The sequence below is a fragment of the Osmia bicornis genome, chromosome 8, assembly GCF_907164935.1.
Source record: "Osmia bicornis bicornis chromosome 8, iOsmBic2.1, whole genome shotgun sequence".
Taxonomy (NCBI): domain Eukaryota; kingdom Metazoa; phylum Arthropoda; class Insecta; order Hymenoptera; family Megachilidae; genus Osmia; species Osmia bicornis.
The window spans coordinates 7,461,098-7,486,068 of record NC_060223.1 but is presented as its reverse complement, the minus strand read 5'-3'; the positions used below and the strand labels follow the sequence as shown (position 1 = coordinate 7,486,068).

The 24,971-nt window shown below is 38.8% G+C and overlaps 2 protein-coding genes across 6 annotated transcripts in view; both read right to left on the bottom strand.

Moving 5' to 3' along the window:
- Positions 1 to 19: 19 nt before the first annotated feature.
- LOC114877964 (pyrokinin-1 receptor-like) lies at positions 20 to 11,479 on the bottom strand. The gene is made up of 3 exons (XM_029191202.2): positions 10,313 to 11,479; positions 2,861 to 3,087; positions 20 to 2,296 (listed from the first exon to the last, which is right to left on the bottom strand). Exons 1-3 carry the CDS (start codon positions 11,130 to 11,132, stop codon positions 1,742 to 1,744), a joined length of 1,602 nt encoding a protein of 533 aa, XP_029047035.1. The 5' UTR covers positions 11,133 to 11,479; the 3' UTR covers positions 20 to 1,741.
- Positions 11,480 to 11,627: 148 nt separating this feature from the next.
- LOC114877963 (neutral ceramidase) overlaps positions 11,628 to 24,971 on the bottom strand; it is a 39,935-nt gene continuing 26,591 nt past the window's right edge. For 4 of the 5 annotated variants that reach the window (XM_046286884.1, XM_029191201.2, XM_046286882.1 and 1 more), the window contains exons 8-15: positions 20,413 to 20,535; positions 20,075 to 20,269; positions 19,755 to 19,985; positions 19,536 to 19,631; positions 19,298 to 19,468; positions 18,727 to 18,842; positions 18,353 to 18,521; positions 16,226 to 17,902 (exon numbers count right to left, since the gene is read on the bottom strand). In XM_046286884.1, the coding sequence (XP_046142840.1) occupies positions 17,858 to 17,902; positions 18,353 to 18,521; positions 18,727 to 18,842; positions 19,298 to 19,468; positions 19,536 to 19,631; positions 19,755 to 19,985; positions 20,075 to 20,269; positions 20,413 to 20,535 (1,146 nt within the window). In that variant the 3' untranslated portion in view covers positions 16,226 to 17,857. Of the gene's footprint in view, positions 11,748 to 16,225; positions 17,903 to 18,352; positions 18,522 to 18,726; positions 18,843 to 19,297; positions 19,469 to 19,535; positions 19,632 to 19,754; positions 19,986 to 20,074; positions 20,270 to 20,412; positions 20,536 to 24,971 lie in introns of those variants that run through there. The other variant, XM_046286885.1, reaches the window with a different exon arrangement.

Below are 24,971 nucleotides of genomic sequence, written 5' to 3'. Positions count from 1 at the left end.
CGTTTATGGAGCAACATGAGCTCAAAATTTTGATAAATTTTACAATTCCACAAACGGTTTTTCATATAGTTTATTTAGAAAGTAAATGTAAATGTTGATGATGGAAGTTATAAATGAATACTTCCTCCTAAATATATGTATAAGTTTATACTATTAATTACTTCCAAATGACGCTGACGCGTTGGTCATCTGTCAAAATATTGAGATTAATTTATTTTTACCATTATATTGCTCATCTGCAAATTTCAAGGTGGGCTCAGAATAAACTGCAATACATAGGAAATTTAATTACCCATTAAAGACCAAAATTGTCGGTCTTAAGTTTGTGAATCTATTAAAAAAGACTCTTTTATTATGACATCTTTTTGCTATCTTGTATCGTTCTAAAGCTATATAAAAGAAGGGAGAGAAAAATTAACTGAAAAGAACATCACAATGGTGTTCTATAATTATCAAAAATATTATTACTGTAAAATACAGCGACTTACAAACATAAACGTAGGACATACAGTATGTCCTAAGCGATTCAATTAATTTCGAGTCAATAATGTATGATTCAATATACACTTTATAATAGTTACACAATAAATAATATCACATTGTCAAGATTCAAGTGTAGTGTTCAATCGATTCGTACGATAAAATCTTATATTTTAATACGGCGATGACGCCTTTGATTTCAACAAAGTCGATAATCCTTCATTGCCATCAGTTGTGTTTATGTTAATAACTTACAGAGATGCACAATGTTCCCTATAATAGATTCTTTCATTTATTTTCTTGTTAAAATTCAACGCATTTCAAACGTTATGATAGATAACAACGCATCCTGTGTTTGAACATATCAACAATTTAACTTCAACTTACTTTTCCATATTTATAGTTTGCATTCAAGGAGAAAATGATAAAACTACCCGTTAGATTTTATTTAATTATCTATCTGATGATACGAGGCAATTTGGATTTATTTTGAGTCAAGTTTCAGTCAAATTTGAGTGAAACTTAAGCAAAGTAATTTTAATAATTATTCCTTTCATTTTTGTTACGTTATCGTCTCGTGAAAACAGAGAGTTTTATCATTTCATCTCTCTCACAGCACCCGAGTTTTTCCTCCCTTGATAAATTCGATGCCCTCGTCGAAACACGTGGAGAACTTTCTTATTTCGAGTTTGTACGATTCAGGAAAAGGGGGATGAACGTCTATTATCGACGCGCTTTTCAAAGCACACGGGAAGAATCTCGATCATCGAAAAACCTGACAGGAATATACATTTCCAAGCGATTTATAACCCACGAGCTTCGCCTTATACTTCGCCTCCTTTTATTTATACACCCTTTCAATCCACTTACGACATTCATGCACAACGCAATGTTCGATGTTTCCAAGTTCCCCTTTGATTTATACGAAAAGAAAAAATCTATCGAAACATTTTCTTTTGATTATCAAAACTTTCATGTTACTCAAATAACATCACTCACGATCAGCAACAAATCAGTTCATCAGTTTGCGACTGTAGCCTTTTGATTCTCAAAACTTTCAGACTGACCCAATACTATGCAATAAATACCAGTCGATACAAAATCAATTTATCGACTCAAAACTTTCAGAGTGAGCCTAGAATTACTTAGTATCAGACGAGTCCATCAATTCTCCTTTGATTCTGAAAACTTTCAGAGCGAGCCTGATATTATTTAACAAAGATCACTCCAATGGTCATCGAGAGGGAAGAAACGATCCCGTTCAAACAGGCAGCTGATCATTCGGCTCGTGTACATTCCACATGGTCATCGAGAACTCTTCCCTATTCAGTTCTGGTTGTTTCAGGATATGGTTCTCCGGCACGGTGTACGTGTTCCTTCCGGCCAGCTTGAAGGATTTCAAGCCAGGAAACCACTTGAGCAACCTCCACCACTTCTTCCTAGCCTCGTCGACGTTGGAGACCTTGACGGTCGCGTACCTAGCTGTGGCCTTCGATCTTTGACCACCGATCGACCTCACCTCTTTCGCGAGCTTCCTGATCTCCTCCTTACCCTTATCCTTTTTCCTGTCCGCGTTTCGCGGCTCCGTTTCCACCTGCTCTACCAACGAGGTCGTCTGTTTCGGGCTCTCCTCGCCTCGGCCGGAATTTCCGGAACAATCGGTACTCTCATGGGCGATCCCGGTACCTCCGGTGCCCGCCGTCCTCGACCCATAAGCGCCCATCGCTCTTTGCTGGGATCGGGACAAACTCGAGTAGGAACGTTGCTCGTTGCGAACCGGTAAACCAGGTATCCTGCAACTCCTCGACAGTGTTTCCTGTGAAAACAGAGTAACGTCTTGTGGCTGAGAAAGTCAAACGTACATGTGTGAACGAAGGGTGAAGAGGGGAAACGCGAATTGAGGTGATGGATCAAAGTTTTTCGAGGAGGTTGGACTGGTTCTCTCCTGGTAATTGATTTCTACCAAGGGGATGAACCGTGACACGTGCTGAAGTTATCGCCATTTTATAAGGGTTGAAGAGAAATATAATAGTTGAAACAAGTTTTCATTTATTCCTTAATGGTCAACAATGAATTATTATTAACCCTTTCAGAGAACTGTAAATGAAATAGTTTCTAATGGATGGAAATGAATGAGATCGTTAACACGTGGAGAAATTCAGTAACCCGGAAACAATGAAAGCCGTTTCTAACTCGACCATGTTTCTCCATTAACCCATTCCATGTTCCTCGAACGATTTTACCCAAAAGAGAAGTAGGTAGATAGGGGTGGGTGGAGTAATTGGATGTCAATTGAGAGGTTCCCGTAATTGAAGCAGCTGATCCTCTAATTATTTGCTACAGTCTGTTTATATGAACGAGATGAGACGTCGTTACTCACCATGAACGCAACGCGAAATTTGTTCGACATGATGTTGTATAGAATCGGATTAATCGTCGTGGACACGTAATAGAGCACCCCAGATATGTAGGTCATCAGGAGATAAAGGAACTCTATCCACTTGCTGTTGGACGTGATGTGGTCCTCAGAATTTGTCCCATAAATGGCGATCAGTCGTTGCACGTGAAATGGCGCCCAGCAGATGAAGAACGCGATTACCACCGCCACTGGAATGTTACAATTAAAATTTTCAATTAATAACAATCATTCTCATATTAACACGTTGATCGCCATGTAATCATGGTGATGGTAATTTAATTAAATTAAATTAAATTAAATACCTTCAAACTTGGTAATCAACCCGTTAATTATTACACGATATATAAAAATAAAATATGATTTTCATAATGAATACTCTTTGAACGTATCAAGGATCTTTCGTTGGGAAATTAATATTCTGTACAAAAGCTAGGAAGTGAATTCTGGAATCTTTATAAAGCTGAAAAGGGAAAAATAAAGCGGTAAATCAACCGCTTCGATGATCGCGAGGAATAAGGACGTAAACAGGCAACGAAGAATTATTAGCCGTGTCTAAATTTAAAACGATCCGCGAACGGAATGAAACGGTAGCGGCCGGAACACGGGGACAATCGACCATCTAACGAGTATTTTTCAAGTATGCGTCAAAGCTACGTCAACTGGATGATATTAATGGTGGCTCGTGCAAGGAATTCAAGGAATACTTCGTTATCAACGAGTTCACTGATAAGTCATTCTGGTGCCCGGTCAAAAATAAAAGAGGAAAAAGAAATGAATCCACAAAATTGCAATCGTTTAATTACTGCGCGTGCATGATCGATATTAATTTCGTCAGATGTTTAAAAATATAATCTTCCCGGTGTCTTATAATAGCCGGCTACGTGCCAGTTATTTTCGTCGTGTCAAAGATTCTTGCTCATTAATCGCCTTTTTTTGATTAATTACCTATCTAATCTGTCGCAAATGAGACAAAAAAATTAGCAAGGAGAAAAGTAGGTGATGATGTCCCAAATGGTGTTTAAATTACGTTTTCAATTTTCGGTAAACATAATCGAGGTTTAACAGAAGTAAACTGTGAAGTAAAGGATGAAGAACATCGACGATTCTATAATCATTTTCCTAAATCTTACTAAAAATATATACATAGTGTTTTATATTGCGAACATTCCAAAGAAGAAATACTTTTTTCGGAGTAACTTTTTTAGAATTTCTGAAGAATCGTTAATTATTATAATTTTAATCTCCAACTTCCTGATGTACTTTTTGTAATGATCTGTTGACGCCATTGACACCAACCATCATTAATCACATTTTTTAATCAATTGACGATTTATTTGCTAATGCCTACCATCTCTAATGATGTATTTAATCAAGGTTCACGCCGTTTTGATTTTTCACAATTTTATTATGCTTGCAAATTGCACAAATACATCGTTATTTATTTTAATCGAAGGGTGTTTTTAATGCTTCTATAAAATTGCAGACACGATCCATCAAACATAACTGTCTAAATTTTTAATGAACGCATGCTTTCGATCAACCTATATTATAGCAACAAAATTGCTTCCTCGGAAGTAATTTTCCTAGAATTTCAAAGAATCACTCTCCCACGAAGAAGTTCTTTCATCGTTAGAGGTAATTTCAACGAGGGTCTAAAGACACACTTGTATTTGAGTGGTATTCGTGTTCCTGGTTCGTTCATGTTCTTACATCTTATGTAATACATTACTAACCTTTCCCCTTCTCGATCTAAGTATTTACTTTTACATTGATCCATTAAATAAAAGTGAAAATGAACATTGCGGAAGTCCAGTGATAGGACATTGAAGAAACTGAAAATCATTGTTAATTCAAAATAAAGTGAGAAGACAAGTGGGTCCTTTGAAATGTTCAACGATAACGTGGTTTCAGCGTCGTAAAACTTAGTTCGGGGAACACTTTAACATCTGAAACGTGCCTTTTTCATTTCGAAGGGGCTACCGATGGGGTGAGCTCGGTCTCAAGGGAGGTATCGCCCCTATTTTTACGTCTGAACCGTGAAACTTCTCCCTTTCCTGGCGATTTGTATCGAGCAAACGTATGGAAGTTCTGCTTGTTTCTCAATTCCAAGGGAAACCGGTCTGCTCGAACCAGCGACGATTCATCATCGATACAATATTAATGCTACGTTTCTTTTTATAAATTCAAACGTTTAATAATTCTCTTCGGTGTTACTCGAAGCTAAACATCCGACATCGATTCTAGTATTTCCTGTAGTTTTTGAATAAAAATCACTTCGACGTTTGCAAATACGAAGTTCTTAATTATCGTTAGGAATCGAGCACGCGACACCGTCGAAAGTTCGACACCACGTTCTGGAGAATTCTGACCGACGAACCCAAAGAGGGGAAAAAGAAGGACGATAAAGAGGACTAACAGGAACGAAAACCTTTGTTCCAATTGGACTCGAAATTGTTTCGCAGGTGCATTATTCCCGACAAGTCTGTGCCATTACGCGACGGTATTACGCGGAACGCTTTTGAAAGATATGCAAAGACTGGAATTGATATGCGGCTAGGGTCAAGTTCAGTCGAGTTATGGCATTTCTACGCAATTCGTACCATCTCGCGTTTTTTTCTTGAATAATTCATTTTCGAAACTGGTTACAGGATCCCTTTATTTTACTTTCTTTCATCTTTCTCGCCTCCTTTCGTCCCGCTGAATCGTTCCTTTTCTACGCCAAACTCGTGAATGAGAATTTCAAATTCCTCCCATCGTTTATGTATCTTTCCAACCCTGTCGAGTTATTTTATCTTTCGACTCGAAGCAACAGGATTTACAAACACAAACTTCGATCGAAGGGATTCGCGTTTGTTCGTTTCGGGACGAGAAAGTTTTCTCGGCTCGCAAACTTGGATGATCGAAGCAGAACGAGAAATCAAGCGACGTCTGGAAGGCAAACACTATTGGTCCCGAGACGACCGGTTCAAAAATATGATGGTATCTTGTTTGCGAGATGCGCCATGCGAGAGTTGCGCTTTGAATCTTTTAAAATTCACTCTTCCGAAAGGAAGTTTCCGCTCTGCTGGCAAATATATAAATTGTGTTCGCGATGAACGCGTTTTTTCTATCATAATAAGCCGCGTTTCCCAGCATCTATTTTCGAGATATTCTTCACGCTAGACTGGTTGACTAAATGGTGTTTGAAGTTGAAAGATTGGCAGCTTCAATATTTTGATAGCTAAGTAAGTTAATTTGTTAAACCAATAAAGTAGTTCTTGCAACTGGCAAGGCTGTCTAAGACTACTTCTTTTTTTTCTTTCTAATAATTGTTTCTTTTTTTGTCGCGACTAATTTAATGATGCTTTAATGACAACCAGACAAATGATTCACGCGTTCAATGCAGCGCATTCTTATTAAGTAAACAGGTGGGTAAAATGAAAAAAACCTGGCGAGGGACTCCTAGAGTTATTAGATTCAAGTATATCAACTCGATTTCTCGTCTTTGAGAAGGAGACAGACACTTTGAGAGAATAAAGAGACGGTAAGAAAACATGGAAACAGGAAAAGTCGTGGCCAACGAGCGAGTATAAAAACAGATGTGAAAAAACACTTTTCCAATGGATCATTGAAGAGATAAAGAAAATTAATTATTCCACGGTCTCGTGATAAAAAATGAGGATAAAAAAGAGTGATAAGCCGTTATTAGAGGTCTACCGACATCATAGTAGCAACTTGTTGAGAAAAGTAGTAATTAGCTGTCACCTTTCTCAATTAGCATCCCCCTTATTATTGACCATCTTCGCCAGGAAAACTCGAAGTATAAGTTATTTCTAGAAATGAATTCCCCAGAAATCAAAAAGATTACAGTTTTTGCGATTGACACACGTCTCATTAATTAGTACTTTATCTCGCAAAAAAGTAATTATCGAAGTTAAAAATATTCATCAAGTTTTTAATTATCTGAGACGAAATTAAAGTTTCTTTTTTTTTATTGAAGTTCAGAGAATACGTGATTGAATTTTCATTAGGTCGAAAGAAAAATGGAGGAGACAAAGGATATTGGGTTTCTTTTACACAAATCACCTTCTTCGAACAATTTTTCGCTTTCTTTGTTTACCGCTGGTCTACCTTGCATTTGATATTAAAGGCGCCGCACCTGTGCCCCTAAATGGAGTGTCTGGGCTTTCGAATGAATTTCCGGATGTTTTTCTGATAATTGCTTCGAATGGTACGCGATAAAATGCGTCGGATACTTTGTTAGAACTTTATAGTCTGCTTTTCGAAATCGTTATCCAGGCTAATTAGCGAACTTATTATCCAGATGAAGATCTGAAAAAATTCTTTATATTTCAAAAAATTCATCGGAAAACTAATTAATTATTCAAAAATATTCTTACAAAAAATTCATCAGAAAACTAATTAATTATGATCATTGAAATAAACATTACACAGGATATTTACAAACATCCTACATGAGATTAATCAAATCATGTAGAATATGATCATTTATCAATTCCACTCGATGTTTATCATCGAACGTCAGTGATAAACTGTCGTCGCTAATGAATGCACAGTTTCGATCATCCGGCAGATGCAAGGTTTAATCACGAAGATATTGCAATGGCAGTTGATGCAACGTAATATCAGAGCCTATAACAGGGATCATCAAAATTCCCGTTGCTCGCGATTTCGAGGAAGAAACGGTTCCTGATTTTCCTCATCGACCTCCTTAATTAAGTATTCGATTTCTCGAAGCGAGATTCTTGCGAACGCATAAAATTTTCTGAATCATTTCAAAAGAATTTTAAGGAAGTTTATTTTTGAACTTGTTCTCAGAAAGGAATCTTAGTTGTTCATTCGTTCATTTTTATTAAATTTTTTAAACAAATAGAAACGCTTCGATTCAATAGTCAAAATGATGATTATCGCGGATCGATGGGAAAAGCAGAGGCGTCGTTTCCGTGTCATGAAACTCGACTAAAATACATATGTGCGAACACGTGTAATTAGCAAGTTAACGAGGCGTGTTCATGAAACACGGTCGTGGTATTATGCGACAAACGGGATAATAAAACGCAACGCGTGTAATCGTTTATGTTTAATCGTCGCGACGCGTGGACACTGCCAACCAATTTCGATGACAACTGTCACCTAATCGGACATGCAGAAAGATTACATTTCTCTGTGACTAAATATAGATGACAGGATAATTGATTTAACGTTGCACTGAAACGTTTGGCTTATCTGATACATTTGTTTCTTTTTCTGTCTGATTAATTACTGATTCGAATCAGCAACTATAAATAAGCAATTTATCGAACCTCCATAAATTTATCATTCATAATTATAATTGTCCAAGGTTTTCTAAAATTTGCTTAGAATTAGATAACAATTTCAAGCTTTTATACAAAAACAAACATTAACATCCCGAAGATATCAATAAAATATTCGTCGATCGAGCGATTACGATTCATCGCAGTTGCAGCTGGTGAATTATAAAGTCGTACCGGAAGTCGATGGAAATAATGTAAAATTTACCTTTCGATGTTGCATGTGACGACCACGTGGCACGATTGTAAACACACAATTTTGATTTCAATTTCTCACCGATCGATTTAACGTAGAATGATAAATTTTCCGTTTCACGATCACATTAATATCGAGCTTGATTATTCACAGAGAATTGTATCCGTCAAATGCAGAACATGATTTTATCGACCAGCATCGCGTGTTACTTTCATTTGATTGTGAATAATTTACGCAAATTTTCAGCGTATTTAACAGCACGTGCAATGTAATTTTATGTACACGTTTCAGGACGAATTGCTTTATGACACGTGATGTTTTTAATAAAGCAAGTTGATCATTTCCTATTAATCTGTCCAACTTGGTATAAAAATTGTGAGGAGAATTGCAATTAACGAATGCTTAAAAACGCGAGAATCGAGTTGACGTTTTTCAGGGTGTTACAAAAAAGCCATGGTAGGTGACATGTTCTTACGTTATGCATAATTACGTCGCGATTTTTGTTGGATCACATTATACAATGCAGATGTCATACAATAATGATCGTCGACGATGACCGGCATAATCGCGATGGCAGAATAATAAGTTTGTCGTTGGTGCTATCGAGCTGGAGAAAATTCTTTTTCAACCCTTTCGATGCCATTCGAAATTTTGAATTTGCACCAGTGGGCCACAAATTTCATATTAAAAATTTTATAAAGGCAAAGATCTGCGAAATATATTAAAATAACGGTACAATCTTGCCAATAGCACATTTTTCTTGACCACCATGGCCCCCAAATGAAAAGACAAGCGCCGGTCCCATGGGACCACCGTGGCAGCGAAATGGTTAATATTTGGAATAATAGCTGAGTCGTGTCCGTAAAGGGTAAACTGTAAAACTAATATCGGTGATTTCAATGCGGGTTGACTCTTCACGAGAAAAGAAAACAACAAAGTCAGTAAACTAGAAAATCTGACAGCCGGTGATAATTTACATTTACAAATTTAATATTCCTCTACTGTCTCTGGCAAAAATGCTTCCTATGCTCTACTGAATGAATAACAAACGTAATCGTGCAATTTCTTCATATTTGGTGATGTTTCACGAAAATAGTCGCGTTTACCTATCTACCGGGACTAACAGGATCAAATTTCAAGAATATTTATTATATTTAAAAATATAATAAACTGGTCTTCTTGAAAATTTTATCAAAATTCCTAGTATCATGATACGAAGCACATGTAAATCACGAAAGTTGATCGTCCATTAATATCAAACACATGCGCTGTGTACACAAAACACTGTGTAATAGTAGAAGAGGACGAGTAGAGACCAGGCAAGAATAGATAATCATGATTAAACGTTTGAAATGTTGTTTTTGGCAGTGAGAGAAAGAGCGTTGAACGTAGAGCAGAGAAAAGCGTGTTTCAGATGTCGGAAAGATAACTCGATCAATTGTTAATTTAATTACCGCAGGTCGAAGAACTGTTTAAATTATTCAACTGAGTTTATTATTCAGAAGCTCGTTAAGAAACTTTTCACTCGATAATTTTATACAGACATTTTAATGTTTCGAATAATATACTTTCGTTCATAATTAAACCCGTGTTTGTCACTCTTAAGTCACAGCCCGTGTTAATTAAGAGTAACGTAATTAAAAAGAAACACGAGATCTCGCCCCTTTGTTCAGTGGAAAGAAATGATATAAATCTGAAGAATTCAGGAAACGAGAAGTAGATGAAGACATTTCTTGTCTGAACGTTGAACTTAATCTACTTACGATTAATTATCTCTTTTTTTTTATTAACATTGGCCTTCTTTCAATGTCTAACTCTACTGGAAAGCCACGACCCGGTTATCAAGGTTTAATATCAACTGCAACTAGTTAAAAGAAGAAGAAATAGAAATATTTCTCAACTCACCCAACATCTTCAGCACCCTCCTGGATGACCTCCCAGGGTGATGTCTGCAGCTCCCATCTCTGCCATGACTCCTCTTCATCATATTCGACTTCCTCAGCTTCAGCCCAATCAGCGCATAAAGCACAGTGATGAGGCTCATTGGTACGACGAAAAACAGGAAGGTGGACAGTTCGAAGGAATGTTGAAGAAGTATCCTCTTCATGGTGCACATTACTAAATTAGGATCCAGTTGATGTTGGATCACTCCGAACTGAAGTGCTTGAGGTAACGCGAACGATAATGCTACCAGCCAGATAACCAGGATCAATTTCACTGCCCTCGACAATTTCGACATTGTCTGAGAAAGAAACGGATGGCAAATGGCCACGTATCTCTCGACGGTGAAGGCGGTGATGGTGAGGACCGTGGCGTTCGTCGATGTCTCCGCTGCGAGACCTCGTAGAACGCAGAAACCCTCGCCGAATATGTACGGATATTTGCACCATACCAGGAATATCTCCGCCGGAAGTCCGGAAACCAGCAGCAACAGGTCTGACACGGCTAGACTGAAGAGATAATAGTTGGTAGCCGTATGCATCGACTTGTTGCGTGCGATCACGATGCACGTGCTGATGTTTCCTATGGTGCCGGTCACGAAAATCGACGCGTAAATGATCGTCACCGGCACCACGATGTAGAGCGAGTCTCTTCGAGGGTAACTGACTGGGTACTCGATGTAATCATCGACGGTTTCGTTGTAGAAATTCGTGATGTCTTGGATGTACTCCTGGATGGTCGCGTAAGTACTGTTCGATAGACTGGATACTATTGGCTCCTCCATTTTCAATTGATCACTTTGATTGGTTTTCTACTGGTGGTTGCATAGGGCACATTATAAGCTTCGATTTAATACACTGATGAATCGTTTATCTTATCACTCTGATCGGTTGATAAATCTTTGAAGCGAGTTTAATTGATGCATTTAGAGAACTGATTATGGGTTATTAGTTTCTATTGGAAGCTTGAGTTTCAGTTTATTTGAAGGGGTTCTGATACCACTTGACGAAGTTTCGTGGAGTTTGAAAAGCAAAGAAACACTTGGGTCTCTTTCCAGTTGAACTTTTCTTAATTGATCGATCGAGTTTGTTTCGTTTATTTGAGATATATTTTCGGAACAGTTGTGGAAGACTCTTTCAGGTTTTTATTAAATTCTTCTGGCGATAAAGAAATTGGATCTTCTTTTGAATCTTCAGACGATACGGGATTTTTCGAAGTAGACTGAATCCCTTCTGAATAATCTCAGATTCGCTCTCCAATTTTTCCAGTTAATTTTATTCAAGATTCCGAGAAACTGGTAACTAGGAACCAAACTGGATTCTAAGTTCTACTTTCTTCTCTTATCAACCCCAGATCTCCTCTCGCTCTAAGCCTCCAGATTCTCGCCTTCTCCAAGTAACTTTGCACAAAAATGATAAAAATGAAGGAGCAGAAGAACTGCAACTGAGTTGTCAATTGGATTTTCTTCCAAACGACCCCCTTTTTAATCCCACACGAATTTTCAATTTCCCAGGAAATTTAATCTTCTCTATTATTTTTACACAAGGCTCAATTTTTAAATTAAAGAAAGAAGATCTAATCAGGAGCAGAACCAGATTCTCAGTTATTCTTTCTTTTTTTTTTATAACTAAGCTCTGTTATGTTCTATCAACCCTGAAGTGTTTTGATCTTCTCTGACAAATTCGATCTTTTTCCCAATGGAAATGGAAAAATAATCGAAGAGACGGCCGAGCTGGGGATATGTCACAAAGCTCGCGAGGAACTTGGGAATCGACGAACCGACACGGACGCCGCGCGAGTCACGACTGCGGATGCCCTCGTCGCGACGTCCGACGCCGGCCACCGGCGCTTCTGCGCACCTTCAATCACCGGAATCGTCCTCGTGGCTTCCGTCGTTCCTTATTCTTCGCCTCCTGGCCCGGTTTCACGGTCATTTCGCTCGATTATTAGCCCTCCCCTAAAAAACGAACCGCTATTCTTCTTTTCGACCGACCGGATATCACCCGCTGCGCGCTCTCTTTTAACCCATTTGCACCCGGAACGCACGTGCCCATCCGACTTTTCCTGCTCGTTATCACAGGGAACACGCGAACACACTTTTGAACCGTGTTTTTGAACCAGAAAAAATTAGCAGAGGAGATAATTAAAATTCATTCAAATTCTTTATCATTTGGAATTCTTCATTTAATTGATTCACAGAGGAAGATCAAATATGAATTCTTTATGAATCGTTGTTGTTTCTATTCATCTTCTTTTCTTCTACCTTTTTTTATGGAAGGTCAACATGTTTTGCTGTAAACGCTTGCATACGTCGCAAGAAATTCAATTAACCATTATGATGTGATCATCCGATGAGAAATTCAAAATAGAAGAATAGGAAGAAAGATTGACCATTTCTTATCATCGTCTGTCCATCGTGTTTCCACTGTAAACATCGACTGACGTCTCACGTTCGACTCCCCGGACGAGTCAACTAATCCAACGGATCAAGCGTTGCTTATATGACGCCTCTATTTTCAGAATAATCCCCTTGGGAGTGCAATGATTCGCGAAATCGTGAAATAGAACCACAAAACGGAACGTTCCAATTAGATATCCCGAGCCAAAATTATAGCTCTCGTGTATCCTGTTTTGCTATTGGGGCCTCGTAATTGCTTAACAGTGGAACAATTCAGTCTTGAACTGGGTTTCAAATTGAAGATTAATTAAAGAAATAGGTCAATCAGGGTCACTGGTGTTGGGTACCACGAATTAATAATAAATTACCATAGAAAAATTTTAAGTATCATTAATATTTTATCAATTACGTAATCGAACGAGAATATTAAATTGGAAAATCAAGAGTACTATTAATCATTAATTATCGCACAGGAGCGTTTGCACCGCGGTAATCAATGTGTTAACGCGTTCACCGCCACAGTAGAAATAACCGTGTTTAGTACGACAGAGAATAATATAGCTACGAACGGTAAATTGAAATAGCTCAAGCACCGAGGTACGTAGATGCAATTACTAAATTAGATTTAATCATAATATTCGTTATTTAATTATCCAACGATCGATTCGTGGACGAAAATATTTCCATCGGTCCATTTGTCCAATGACCGATAATTTCAATAATTTAAAACACGAAATTCGTCATTTTGACGGGTCTCCTTGTTCCATTTGCTTAAGCATCGCGAATAATAGAGGGTTTCATTCATCAAATATGTTGTTTACTACTGAAACATCGTCAAATATCACAATATACATGAAAAGAAATTTTCATATTAAAGGCTGCGCTTGAAACGTTTAGCCAGTTGTTATGATGCAATGAATTTGAAGAATCCGAAGAAACAAATTGCTAAAGAATTACGAAAGGAACGGAATGAATCTCGTTTGAAATTTTAATGCGAATACCGATCAATGTTGAACGTCTTTCGTCGTATCAATGATAGACTCGTTTGTTAGTCGAAAAATACAGTCGTACGTTATATGAAATTTCTGGATAATTTAGTCCATGAATTATATTCCATTGAATACATTTTTTACCGACCTTAATTGTGCGGAATGTTTTATGTTTGCTTTCAGCTTCTTGACTCACGTGGGCCATTGATGATGCATGCACGAATTTAATGCATCGTAGGACACGGAGGATCTTCCCTGACCAGAGTCCTGATTTAAATTTTTCCCGGGAGATTAATGACACGACGGGCCCTAATTTAAAATAATTAGGTCCTAAATTCCTACCAGGAATTATCCTAAATCCTCAAAGTCCGCCCCCGTCCCTGACCCACACCTTGATACTAATTAAGTCGATTGCCTTAGAGATGGAAAGTGAAATTTTGACAGGAATTAAGTATTAATGACGATCAACGTATATTTGTCGAAGTCAAATAATTGCGTAAAAATGGTGTACGTGTTACCTTCAAATAATCACGTGATCGTATAGTTTCACGATTAACGACGATAACGCGTGATGTAAACGATTCAAATGGTTTGAAGTGAATCTCTAGGTCAGCTGGTATCGTTTGTACGCGATTAAGAAAAATTCCGAAGATTGGTGGAATCACGACTTCCTTGGTTCAATCAATAAACCGAGATCAATGAATGAATGGGTCTTGTTTGTTTACAATTCAGGATTTTTCTTTCCTTAATACATGCACGTACGAATTTAATTTACATTCAATTACTAATGTGTTGCTTGTAAATTAAACATAGATAATCGTAATCGTCAAGTGCGGTGAAGATAACTAGAGGAGTCTGTGAATTTTATTCACATGATATTATATTTCAAGACGAATTATTGTATGGTAATGTGGAATTTCCGTAGATAACTTTATGAATGGGTCGACTGAGTTAAAATCTCATATTGCATCCTATAAATAACGATCTCAGATTCTATTTGAAATAAAAGAATGATTGATAAAATTCTCAGAAGTGTAGAAATTCCAGATTCACTAAAACAGTCGTGATTAATAAAATTCCTTTTACCCTATCTTCCATTTTCATTCCTACGACCATTTTTATCAAATCTTTCACTGTCACGCGATCAAACACTTAATATCTCTAAACCGCTCCATCTTCGTCGCTGAAACGAACCTAGCTTATCCTTACTAAAACAGAACACCTTACCACAGAGACCCATTTACAGAGCCATTCTCAACATCCTGTACCTTTTAAATTTCGTTTTTCCGCCGGTCTGAAATTTCCCAGCTTTTTCCCTCCGAGTTTTTACGTCGCCCACTTCCAATTGCCTAACGTTCGCGCAAGGTTCACGAGAAATCTTGAGATTTCTTTCGTTGAGTTCACGGATCCTTCGACTAAAATCCTGGCGACCTTGGACCCGAAAACGACACCCTCCAAGACATTCGCGAACGATGCAACCCCTTCACGTCGCTTCGTTTCACGCCAGAAATAAACCTCCCCCTTTTCTCCGTCTTTATCTTTCATTCTGGAAAGGAACAAGTACTTCTTGAAGAGGAGCTCCTGGTTAGAAGTGTCGAATTCGGTTCGTGCCGTTTAACCCGTCTATGACGTAGTCGATTTTTGCGAGGCTTCCAGCTTTCAAAAGCTTACTTCTTTCAAGTTCTTTTCTACCCTACCATCCGACCGAGCTTTGGGGTTGTTTCTCGATACGAAACTGTGCTCGGTATTTTACCCTGGCTTCTTCGGTCGGTTGGTTCATTTCTAATTATCTCTGAGGATGCTCGAACAAGGTCTTACCGTTTTAAGGTTCTCCTTTATTTGTTAAGGTATGCGACGGATGGCTCGATTAAAGTGTCACGAGCTGTTTTCTCCGAAACTACATCAGATATCGATGTTTCTGTTTTGTAAGTTGAAAAACAGAATTTGTTTACAGATGACGCACGCACTCTTATTTTTCTGTATATCTACATAGGGGTGATATTCTTGATAAAGTATTCAAAGAGATCAGTTAGAAGTACGTTTGTAAACAAAATTGCAAAAACACAGCCTGGTTTTTTTTGATCGAAAACATTTTTTTAACGTTGAATTAATACTTGCAAACTCGAAGTAGTAATCTTTTTTTCAATTTAATTCTTCATTCTGTAATTTCTCTTTTAAATTCCTTTCCACCCTCTTAACGTATGAAGGCAGTCTTTATATTAATAATTTTGCAATTCTACGATCCAAGGCTTGGAGGGTGTAGCAAACTAGAAATTTCTTTCAAGGAACGAAACTTTCTAATTTTCTGTCCAGCTTCGTCGTTCTGGGACTTCTAAAAAATCGAGTTTTCAAACTTGTACAACCTTCGTCCAACTAACATCACAATATTTTAGATTCTAACTGTGTTTCAAAGTATACAGTAGACTCCGTTTTTTTCTTCTTCTTCTTTGTCGCAGAGGAAATTGAGAAAAAATAAGGAAAAAAGGAAAGTTCAAGAAAGTTCATCTTAATATATTTTGATGAACAGACGGTTTTCCTGGAATCACAGCGTACGTGACCAAGTTTCGATCGGACCAACTGTTTTGCACGCGTTTACAAAACATTTACATTTTAAATATAGATTTTAATCGGCGGCTTAAGTTGAAAAGGTCGTTTTTATACGCAACTTATCGTTCATTATCACCTGCCGGTTTATCTGTGTTTCTTACGAGACGCCAGAGCGAAACACGAGATATCTCGTGATTCATTTCTTTTTTCTCTTTTATGAATGAACTTTTTATTAAGATCATTGCCTTATATCCAGTGACTTAATTGATTCATTTGAGAGAGAATAATTTTTCAGCAACTTTAATAAGATGGAGATAAAATTAAATTGTTGTTTTAAGAATTCATTTTAGAGATTTCTGTACAGGGATTCCCGGTACGATTATTCGATTTTGATATTTCTGAACCGCGTCAATAAAATATTCCCAAATATACTCTTCTCATTTTTAACAATGACTAAGGAAATTGGCTGACCGTGAAAGGAAAAGAGAAAATTTGCTTTAGGGTCAAAGTTCTGAAGGGTTAGAGGACATCTCGGTTCCGTTTTCTTTGAATAAAATTATACAAAGTATTCCGTAAAAAAGGGATGATTTTCCATAAGAAAAAAAAAAGGAGACGGTAGAATATTAACCCTCTACTTTCGATTCAATTCTGGAAAATTAATTTTTAAAACGAACATAGAATTATGTCCACGTCTTATTAAAAGTGTATAACTTTCGAGGAGTTGCCTGTTGTAAAAAGAATCAATTTATTTGAAAAACAAGCAACCCGCGGTTTCGTATGCATAACAAAAAATATCGAAGGAACAGTCTTACAATCCTGGGATTAACATCCACCTTTCCTGGAATTGATTTTGCTCGAAGAAAATACTCGAATCGTTACTTGAGATTCAATCGAACGAACTGAATTAATTCATCGAAAGAAAATCAGATTTTTCTTCTTCCTTTCGCTCGATCTCCATACCGATTGCTATTCCCTTCCAGAAAGTATGGATTATTATTTACAAAATTAAGAATTTTTGTCATTTCCAATTCCCTCTTTTCGAATCGAAGTTAACCAAATTAATTCTATCAATCTTAATATTTTCGAAAAACGACACCGTTTAATCACATCAGTGTTCAATTTTAAACTTCCATAGATTCTAGAAGTAAATCTCACCGGAAGTCGTATTCTTCCTCTATCACAGTTACAAAGAAAAAAAATTCCGATTAGGAACCACATAAACTTAGTTCATTGATCGACTAGGTACCTATTCCACAGAAAGTTCCTCTTTATGGGAAAGGGCAGCAAAAGTGATTTGTATAAATTCCTCGTTTATTTCTATATCACTGTGGACAACTGACTCATTCGATATCATTCTGTTCGTCCGAAAAAGATCACGCACACACATAAACGTACCTAACAATAAAGTGTATGTACAAAGATCGAAGGAGAAGAGAAATAGAACGTTTGATACGTCTCTTCTATTCCCCTCGTGCTACCGTATGGCATCTACCGTCAAATTATCCGTGATTCAGTCGTAAATTTAAGCGTAAATATCTTTCGTTCGAGAATTAAAAAACACCAACGATGGTACTATTAATAGATGTGCGGCACACGATTTCTTGACCCTCTGGTTACAACCTGGAACGATCGATATAAAAAAAGGTAACGTGACTCACAGGAATATTGACGAAATTTAGCGGTGATAACGAGGTATGTCGAAACGATGCAAATATGTGTGTGGAATCTTGTTAAATTGGATTAGTTTTTGGTTTGGCATTTCTGATTCAATTGTAACTCACATCAAACTCAAATCTAACACATCCTCAGCTCAAGTTATTTAAACTGATCTGAAACTTTTGACTCGGTGATTAATTAAGTTTTAATTCCCTCCTCGATCAGTTGAAATTATCAAAAAGAATATTTAATGCCTGATTAGCCTCTAACTTATGAGAAACCCAGTTACCCGGGTATTTCGAGTACCCGGTCCGAATCAATAGCCATATACCTCAGACGAGTGGAGAACAAATCGATGATGAAGTTGCGAGACTGATTTTGTTCTTTCCCTTTTTTTAAAGATTTTCAATTTACCTGGAAGTGATTCGATACTCCGTAGTAAGGGAAAACTCCACCAAGGATATAACGATAGTAACCGTTGTGCCTGATGCGATATTCACCATCCTTGATATCCTCCGGGACGAGCCACGTAATGGTCACCTGACTCGAGCCGAGAACCACGGACGTCCTCTTCCACTCGAATCTGTATCGATAACAGTAAACCAATGGATAGGGAACACCATTATTATCTGTCTATATTCCGATTCTAACATTACAAATCAATATTCTCCATATTCTGTTTGAATTTCTTCCACTCCATTCCTAATAATCTCCTTAATTCTTTATTATTATCCTAAATACCTAAAGAATTAAATTTTTTAAATAAAAATAGCAGAAATTTTATGTACCTGGTTTCCCAATTGGCGTCTGTGGCGACAGGAATCCATATCTCGTCGTTCCCTAATCTCTCGATCGTCAAAAACGAGCTTTCCGTCATCAGATTGTTTCGTGGATGGCCAGAAACCTTCAAAGAACAGTAGAAAAATATTTCTGTAATAAATTGAACAATGAATTTTGTTGATCAAAATAAATTCGTGAACTGTCCACATATTCAATTCTATAAAAAAATGATTAAACATATATTGATTTGAATAATTAACCAAGTATCGCGAATAGAAATCATTTATTTCGCGCAGTGCAGCGTTCAATAGACCATGAACTCATTGCGGTGTCGTTTTAAAAATGTTGCACAATTTGCCATCACTTTATTCCAATTGCATTAGAGAACATTTTGCATAACGTTCCTCTATCGACCACAATATCTAACTGAGTCACGGTCATCATTACCTTATTCGATATTACAAGCAGCACGCTAAATTATTTATTCTCTAACGCCTTCAGTGTCTAATATAAACGACTGTCATAGATCTTCAATCAGATACCTTATAAACATTCGAAATTCATTTCTTTATTACTCACGAATACTGCAGTAACGACGTCTCCAGGTAAAACCATTTTCTGCGGTTGCTTGATGCAATCGCCAAAATTTCGACCCCATTTCGGGGTGTCGTACAGAACCGGTGTGACGAAGCTGAGAAGATTTTTCTTCCTTAGATCAGGCGGAGTTGGTCCGTGCTCGACGTTCTTTTTCTGAAACAGCATCAAATTTAATAAGTTCAATGAAAAATTGAACCAGAGAGCACATAAGGGTACTCACAAGAATGGCAGCTGTCACAAGTTCTTGATACTGTTTCAAATAAATAGTTAACGTATGCGGACCGAATATCGTGGATGCACCTTCGTACCTTTGAATCTAACACATAGAAAGGAAAAATAGGTGGGTCGATACTTGAAGTTTCGCCGAATTATAGCGAAGGATAATAAATTATTCAAAATGGTTAGTAAGAAGTGAACGTGAAGATGATCTATGATTTACTTGATATTCCTCTGGCGTAGTGACGTAATCGGTGTAAGTATTACAGAGACCGGCGACTATAACGGAGGTTTCGTCGTCGGACGCATCGTTCATGACCGTTTTGATAGCCTCTCGCAATCTTCTTCCGGACATTGTTGTGAATTCACCTGGTACGCCGGCAATGACAACGTTCCCGACAAGTGCCACTTGCGTTGACACGATTTTCGGTTGCCATTCGTACGGTACCGTCATCTAACAAGTCAATTCGAAAGGAATTACTAACTTGAATCTTGTCGGTTTCGAACATCATTGATTATATTGGTTCAACCTAAGCAACTTACACGACCGGTAGCAAGAAGGATTGGTTTCGGTTCATGGCACTTAACATCCTCTGCTGTAGGGGCTGCTAACAAGTTCCTAACCGTGTTCCACAAGGGATTGCCAGTAGTTGTACCTTGTTCGAACGCGAACGAACCAGGTCCATCGATCGTACCTGCCGCGAAACTGTAACCCATAGCTGGTTCACAGCCGTGCACCTAACGTATCAACAAATTACAATGAAAACAACAGCAAAATAGATATATTAATCTGTATAAATTGTAAGACTTTCTATGTATGAAATTAACAAAAAAAAAAAAAAAAAAAAAAAAAAATGAAAAAGAAAATAATTCCACATTACCATTTCGGTTTTCCCTGTGGTCTGGTTGTAGAATTCGGCCGTCTGTTCCGCCATGTTCACGTATCGATGCACCACGCGAAGGGGTCCGATCACTTCCTTCGGGTTCCCGTACTGCCAGAGCCTCTGCAATCGCGGTGCAACGGAACATGAATATAGAATCGAGATGTCTGCGGTAACAACGCAACGCGTAGAACACGTATTCAACAGCTTAGCCAGCCAGGCACGCATGGAAACGCATCCGGCTGGCTGGGTAGAAGCTGTTCTCCAAACCGTTCCCGCTTTATCATGCTAAATACGGGGCTCTCGAAACCAGCGGAACCTTAGCCGACCGCGTCACGGCTAAAGAGCATGCGAATGTATGTTAATTATCGTCTTCTAGCCTCGACGGATGCCTCTCTCTATTCCGTCTTATTCGACGGGGGCGAAAGTGTATCGTCGAACGAATCGTTCCCTAAATTTATTTAGGACGTTTCTACGAAACATACTTCGTTTCGTTCGACGTGTCGTAAACGAGGCCAATCACGCAACGAAGCAGGTAATCGCGATTTAATTACGGATAAATCTCTCGTTGCCGATCGACGATCGGAACACGTTGCTCGATGTTAATCGTCGTTCATTTCCTCGACGTTCCATCAGCGGTGTAGTTAATCGTCGGCATTATTAACACCAAGCTTCCTTGGTCCGGTGTTCTTGACCGCGCACGATTGCAGCTCGTGTTGGTCGGCCTCGCACACGCACGTATTACTACGTTCTACGTTCCCTGACCGAGGGAAAGTGGCGGAAGGCAAGGTTGCGTGTACACGCGAAGATGAGATCTTAGATATCGAACGACACGACGTGCATGAAACCGAGAGATAGAATTGCCCCGGGCTATCGAAAGGAGCAGTGATTTTAGGGGTTGATGGGGAAAGGGTTGAAAAGGTAAGGATAATAGATGGACCGGAAAAGGGTAGTAAATGTTGCGATAGCGTGGAAGTCCAGCGAACCAGGAAGAAGGAAAATAAGGGATGTTCTTTTATCGCTGAGTTTGAAAGGGTCGATGTTCAAATATCCTCCATCGGCCATGATCGTCCGTCGTAAAACAAATGTTTCGTTTCAATAAACTTTTTCCTTATCTATAATAAAATCCTATATAAGATTGCACAGTCTTTGTCGCGGACTAGTTAATTATTTACACCTTTTATACCGGTGCATCTGTAACGAGGTGGGATCTGACGGGTTCTTACGTTCACACGCGTTACACTTCCATTACAACGGATTTGCAAGCCATTATCGATGATTCAAGCCTTCGATCGATCGACATTGAACCATTTACCGATTTCCTATTTACCATTGCGAACAGTCACGTTTCTTAGAAAGACGTCGCTCGTTTTTCATTCGATCACGATTAATTCTCGAGGATTCTGTTAATTTCGCTTCTAATTACTTTGCGAAGGGGTCGAAAGGATGAATCCCGAGGAAACGTAGTAATCAATGTTTCTGAGAGATTGAAATCGAATGAAATATTTTCAAACTACCTGATTGCTAAATAATGGAGGATATTTTTTCGTCAGAAAATCGAGGGATCCTGAGTTTTAGTTTTTAGATTTTGCGAGTTAGGGGCTTTTAACACCTTTCACTGTGAAACGTGTGAAAATGTTGCACAGTAGCATGATTCATGAGCTGTCGGTGGAAAAAAAAGAAGGTAGTCACAGAGTAACTCGAGGAAGAAACGTCGTCCTTGCAGGGTGTGGCGTGGTCTGGGAAGGATCGCGAAGGAACCATGCGATCTGACCTCGTTCGAATGCTTTTTCCCACTAGACTACTGTCTTGTCTCGAATGGCTTTTCGTCGAGCGTGTACCTCGTGTCATCGAGTCGATTCGTGTACCTCGTAACTCTTCTGATACTCGAACACGATTGTTTCACTTCTATTTGTTCGAATAAGATAAGTGGATTTATGTACACATTCATTGAAATTATTTGTAAATTCTTATAAAAAGAATCTTAATATTCATACATTTATTTGTTAATTGATAGTGTATTCTAATCGAGGGCTGTGCATCAGTCGTTCCAGTTTTCAATTTCAACACCTCCAGTCTCCTATTACACCTTCACCGTCAAATTAATGGCGGGAAAGAATAATAGCGCTGATAGGAAATGGAACTAGTACGTTTCCTGTTATTTCCTGTCTGTGTGTTTGCGAAGAGATTACGTCGGTGGCCACGAATACATTTCTACCGCTAAATACTTGTACATTGATATCGAATAAAATTGTTCAATTTTACACGATCCTACCTATTCGACTCTTCGATTCTAGATCGTAGACTTAGATTCAAACGATCAGTGTACCCTGCAAAACCCAGCAGTCTTAAAGATCATTTCCATCGTCCTTTTCTATCCGAACACCATGGTTCCTTGTAATCGTTCCGACCAATTCGTATCCCACGACCAACTCGTTGTGCAAGTTCAGCTCGATTACCCAGCCGGGCGTTGTCGAGCCACAGAAAGCCACGTATACGAAATCACGAAAGGGGTGACGTACCGTAGGAAAGGCAGAGGAGAACAGGGGAGAGGAAGAAAAAAATGGAACGAGCAAAGGCAGCACGGTGATCCACGTGTTTACACGTTCCTGTTCCCACGTCCGTTGAGGCAGGACTTTGCAATCGTCTACTATCTCTCCTCATTATATGGCTTATCTGAAATCTTTCGAGACACGATTCTGCTTCCGTGCATGAAAATTCTTTGCCCGCGAAAGAGGCATGTGCGTCGAGACCGAGAAGCCATCGTTAAGCACTGATAAGAGGAGTTTATCCTCGCTAGAACATCGAACGGTGTTTTACGAGTTGGCTGAACGAGCTTGTTCATGTCTTAGGTGCAAGATTTTTTATTCAACAACTCGTAACGGTGTTACGAGGATGTGGATACGAGTGTTTCTTCCCTTTTATTGAAGTATCTGACGCGAGGGTGTAGATGAGAGCTCGATGATATCTCTGAGTATTATAGAAAATAAGAAGCAAATAAATTGCATAGGATCATGTGCAATTTTTATGCATCGGTGCATCGGAGAAGAAAATAATTCGTCGATTTCCTTCGGACTTCCTGAAATTACCCTGTTCACGATAATGAAATTGAAGGTGGTTTATTCATGAATCATCCGGATGTTGCGCGAAGTCCTTGCCGGGCAGAAAATTGCTCGTAAATTCGGCGTTGCAGAATCAGATTATCAGGCCAGTACGCGATTTTGTTTCCTAGTTTTGCTCGTTAATTCGCCCGGTTTCCGTTGGCCCCCTTTCGCCGTCTCTTTGCGTAACGGTTCAATTATCTTTTTTAATTATACGCCCAAGAGATGCGCGTAACAATGTCCACTTTCAAAATTCCGAAAACTCTTCTCGATATAATTAAACACCTAACGAGCTCTGTTAATTGGTTATAACACCGTTCGTTCTCTGGGGGGTGATACACGATTAAAAATTGAAATTTCGTGGAAGGCGCAATGGAAAAGGAAGGAGGGTAAAAATGGTTGGAAAAGACAGCTTCCTCCCGAGTTACGACACGGTTATTCAATCGAACGAGTTTCACTCTCGTTCGCCCGGAAAGCCACGCGTGTGCGTGAAATCCAAATGCAACTGAGAGCAGACTATTCAAAGTTTTGACCCGTCGCGTCGCCTTACTGCTCTGGAATGACAAGAGCTTCCCTGTTTGCTGATTTCTATCATCAGGAAGCTAAACCCCTTCGTCCTTTTCACCATATCGCACCGTATACGTATCGAAATAATTCTATCGCTCTGAAGCGTCGAATTTAAAAAATAAATTAAAAAGTATATCTTTATCTTGACAGAGAAAGCCGAGATCGAACGTTGTTCGTCGAAAGTCGAAATCGCTTTGAGGTTTCTGGCAAACGGTACGTGTATCAGGGTGTGCCAAGGATACGCCGGAATATTTTCTTCCCCACGTTTCACGGAGTTCTCACACGATTGTATTGAAATGCCGCTCGTAAACAATGAGTTGCGTCACAGAATATCCGATTGACAGAGGCGTGACAGGAGGAGAGCAACGGGACAAGAAAAGAAGAGAAAAACTTCCATGGGGGAACTTTGGATTAAGAAGACACTCGTTCGCAACTTTATTGCTCCGAATGGTCGCCTTTTCAGAAAACAAGATAATCCTTCGATTCGAGCATCGATCTAGCGAGAAAGAAACGCGGACGATGCAGGAAGGCATTGAGCTTCGATGCAGACCGGAAATTGGCGACGAAAAAGCGGCTCAGTTTCACGGTGGGAGTGTAATCTTTTTCCGTGATCGTTCATTCTAGCATTTGAAAGTGTGCCAGTCATACTAACGAGTGTCGTCGCGACGGCACACTGCGAACGGTCGAGCATAAAACAGGCATTAGCAAAGTATCTGATCGTTTTGGCATTACGGTCACGAGGCAACCTTTCACGGCTGTTAGAATCGTAACAGCGACGAGTTCTGGGCCTTCTTCCAGGTTCCAGAGCGGTCGTCAGAGTCCGCTTTAGAATCGGAAGTAAAATAATAGAGGAACGTGCTCTCACTTCTCATAAATGTCGTCGCGTGTCAG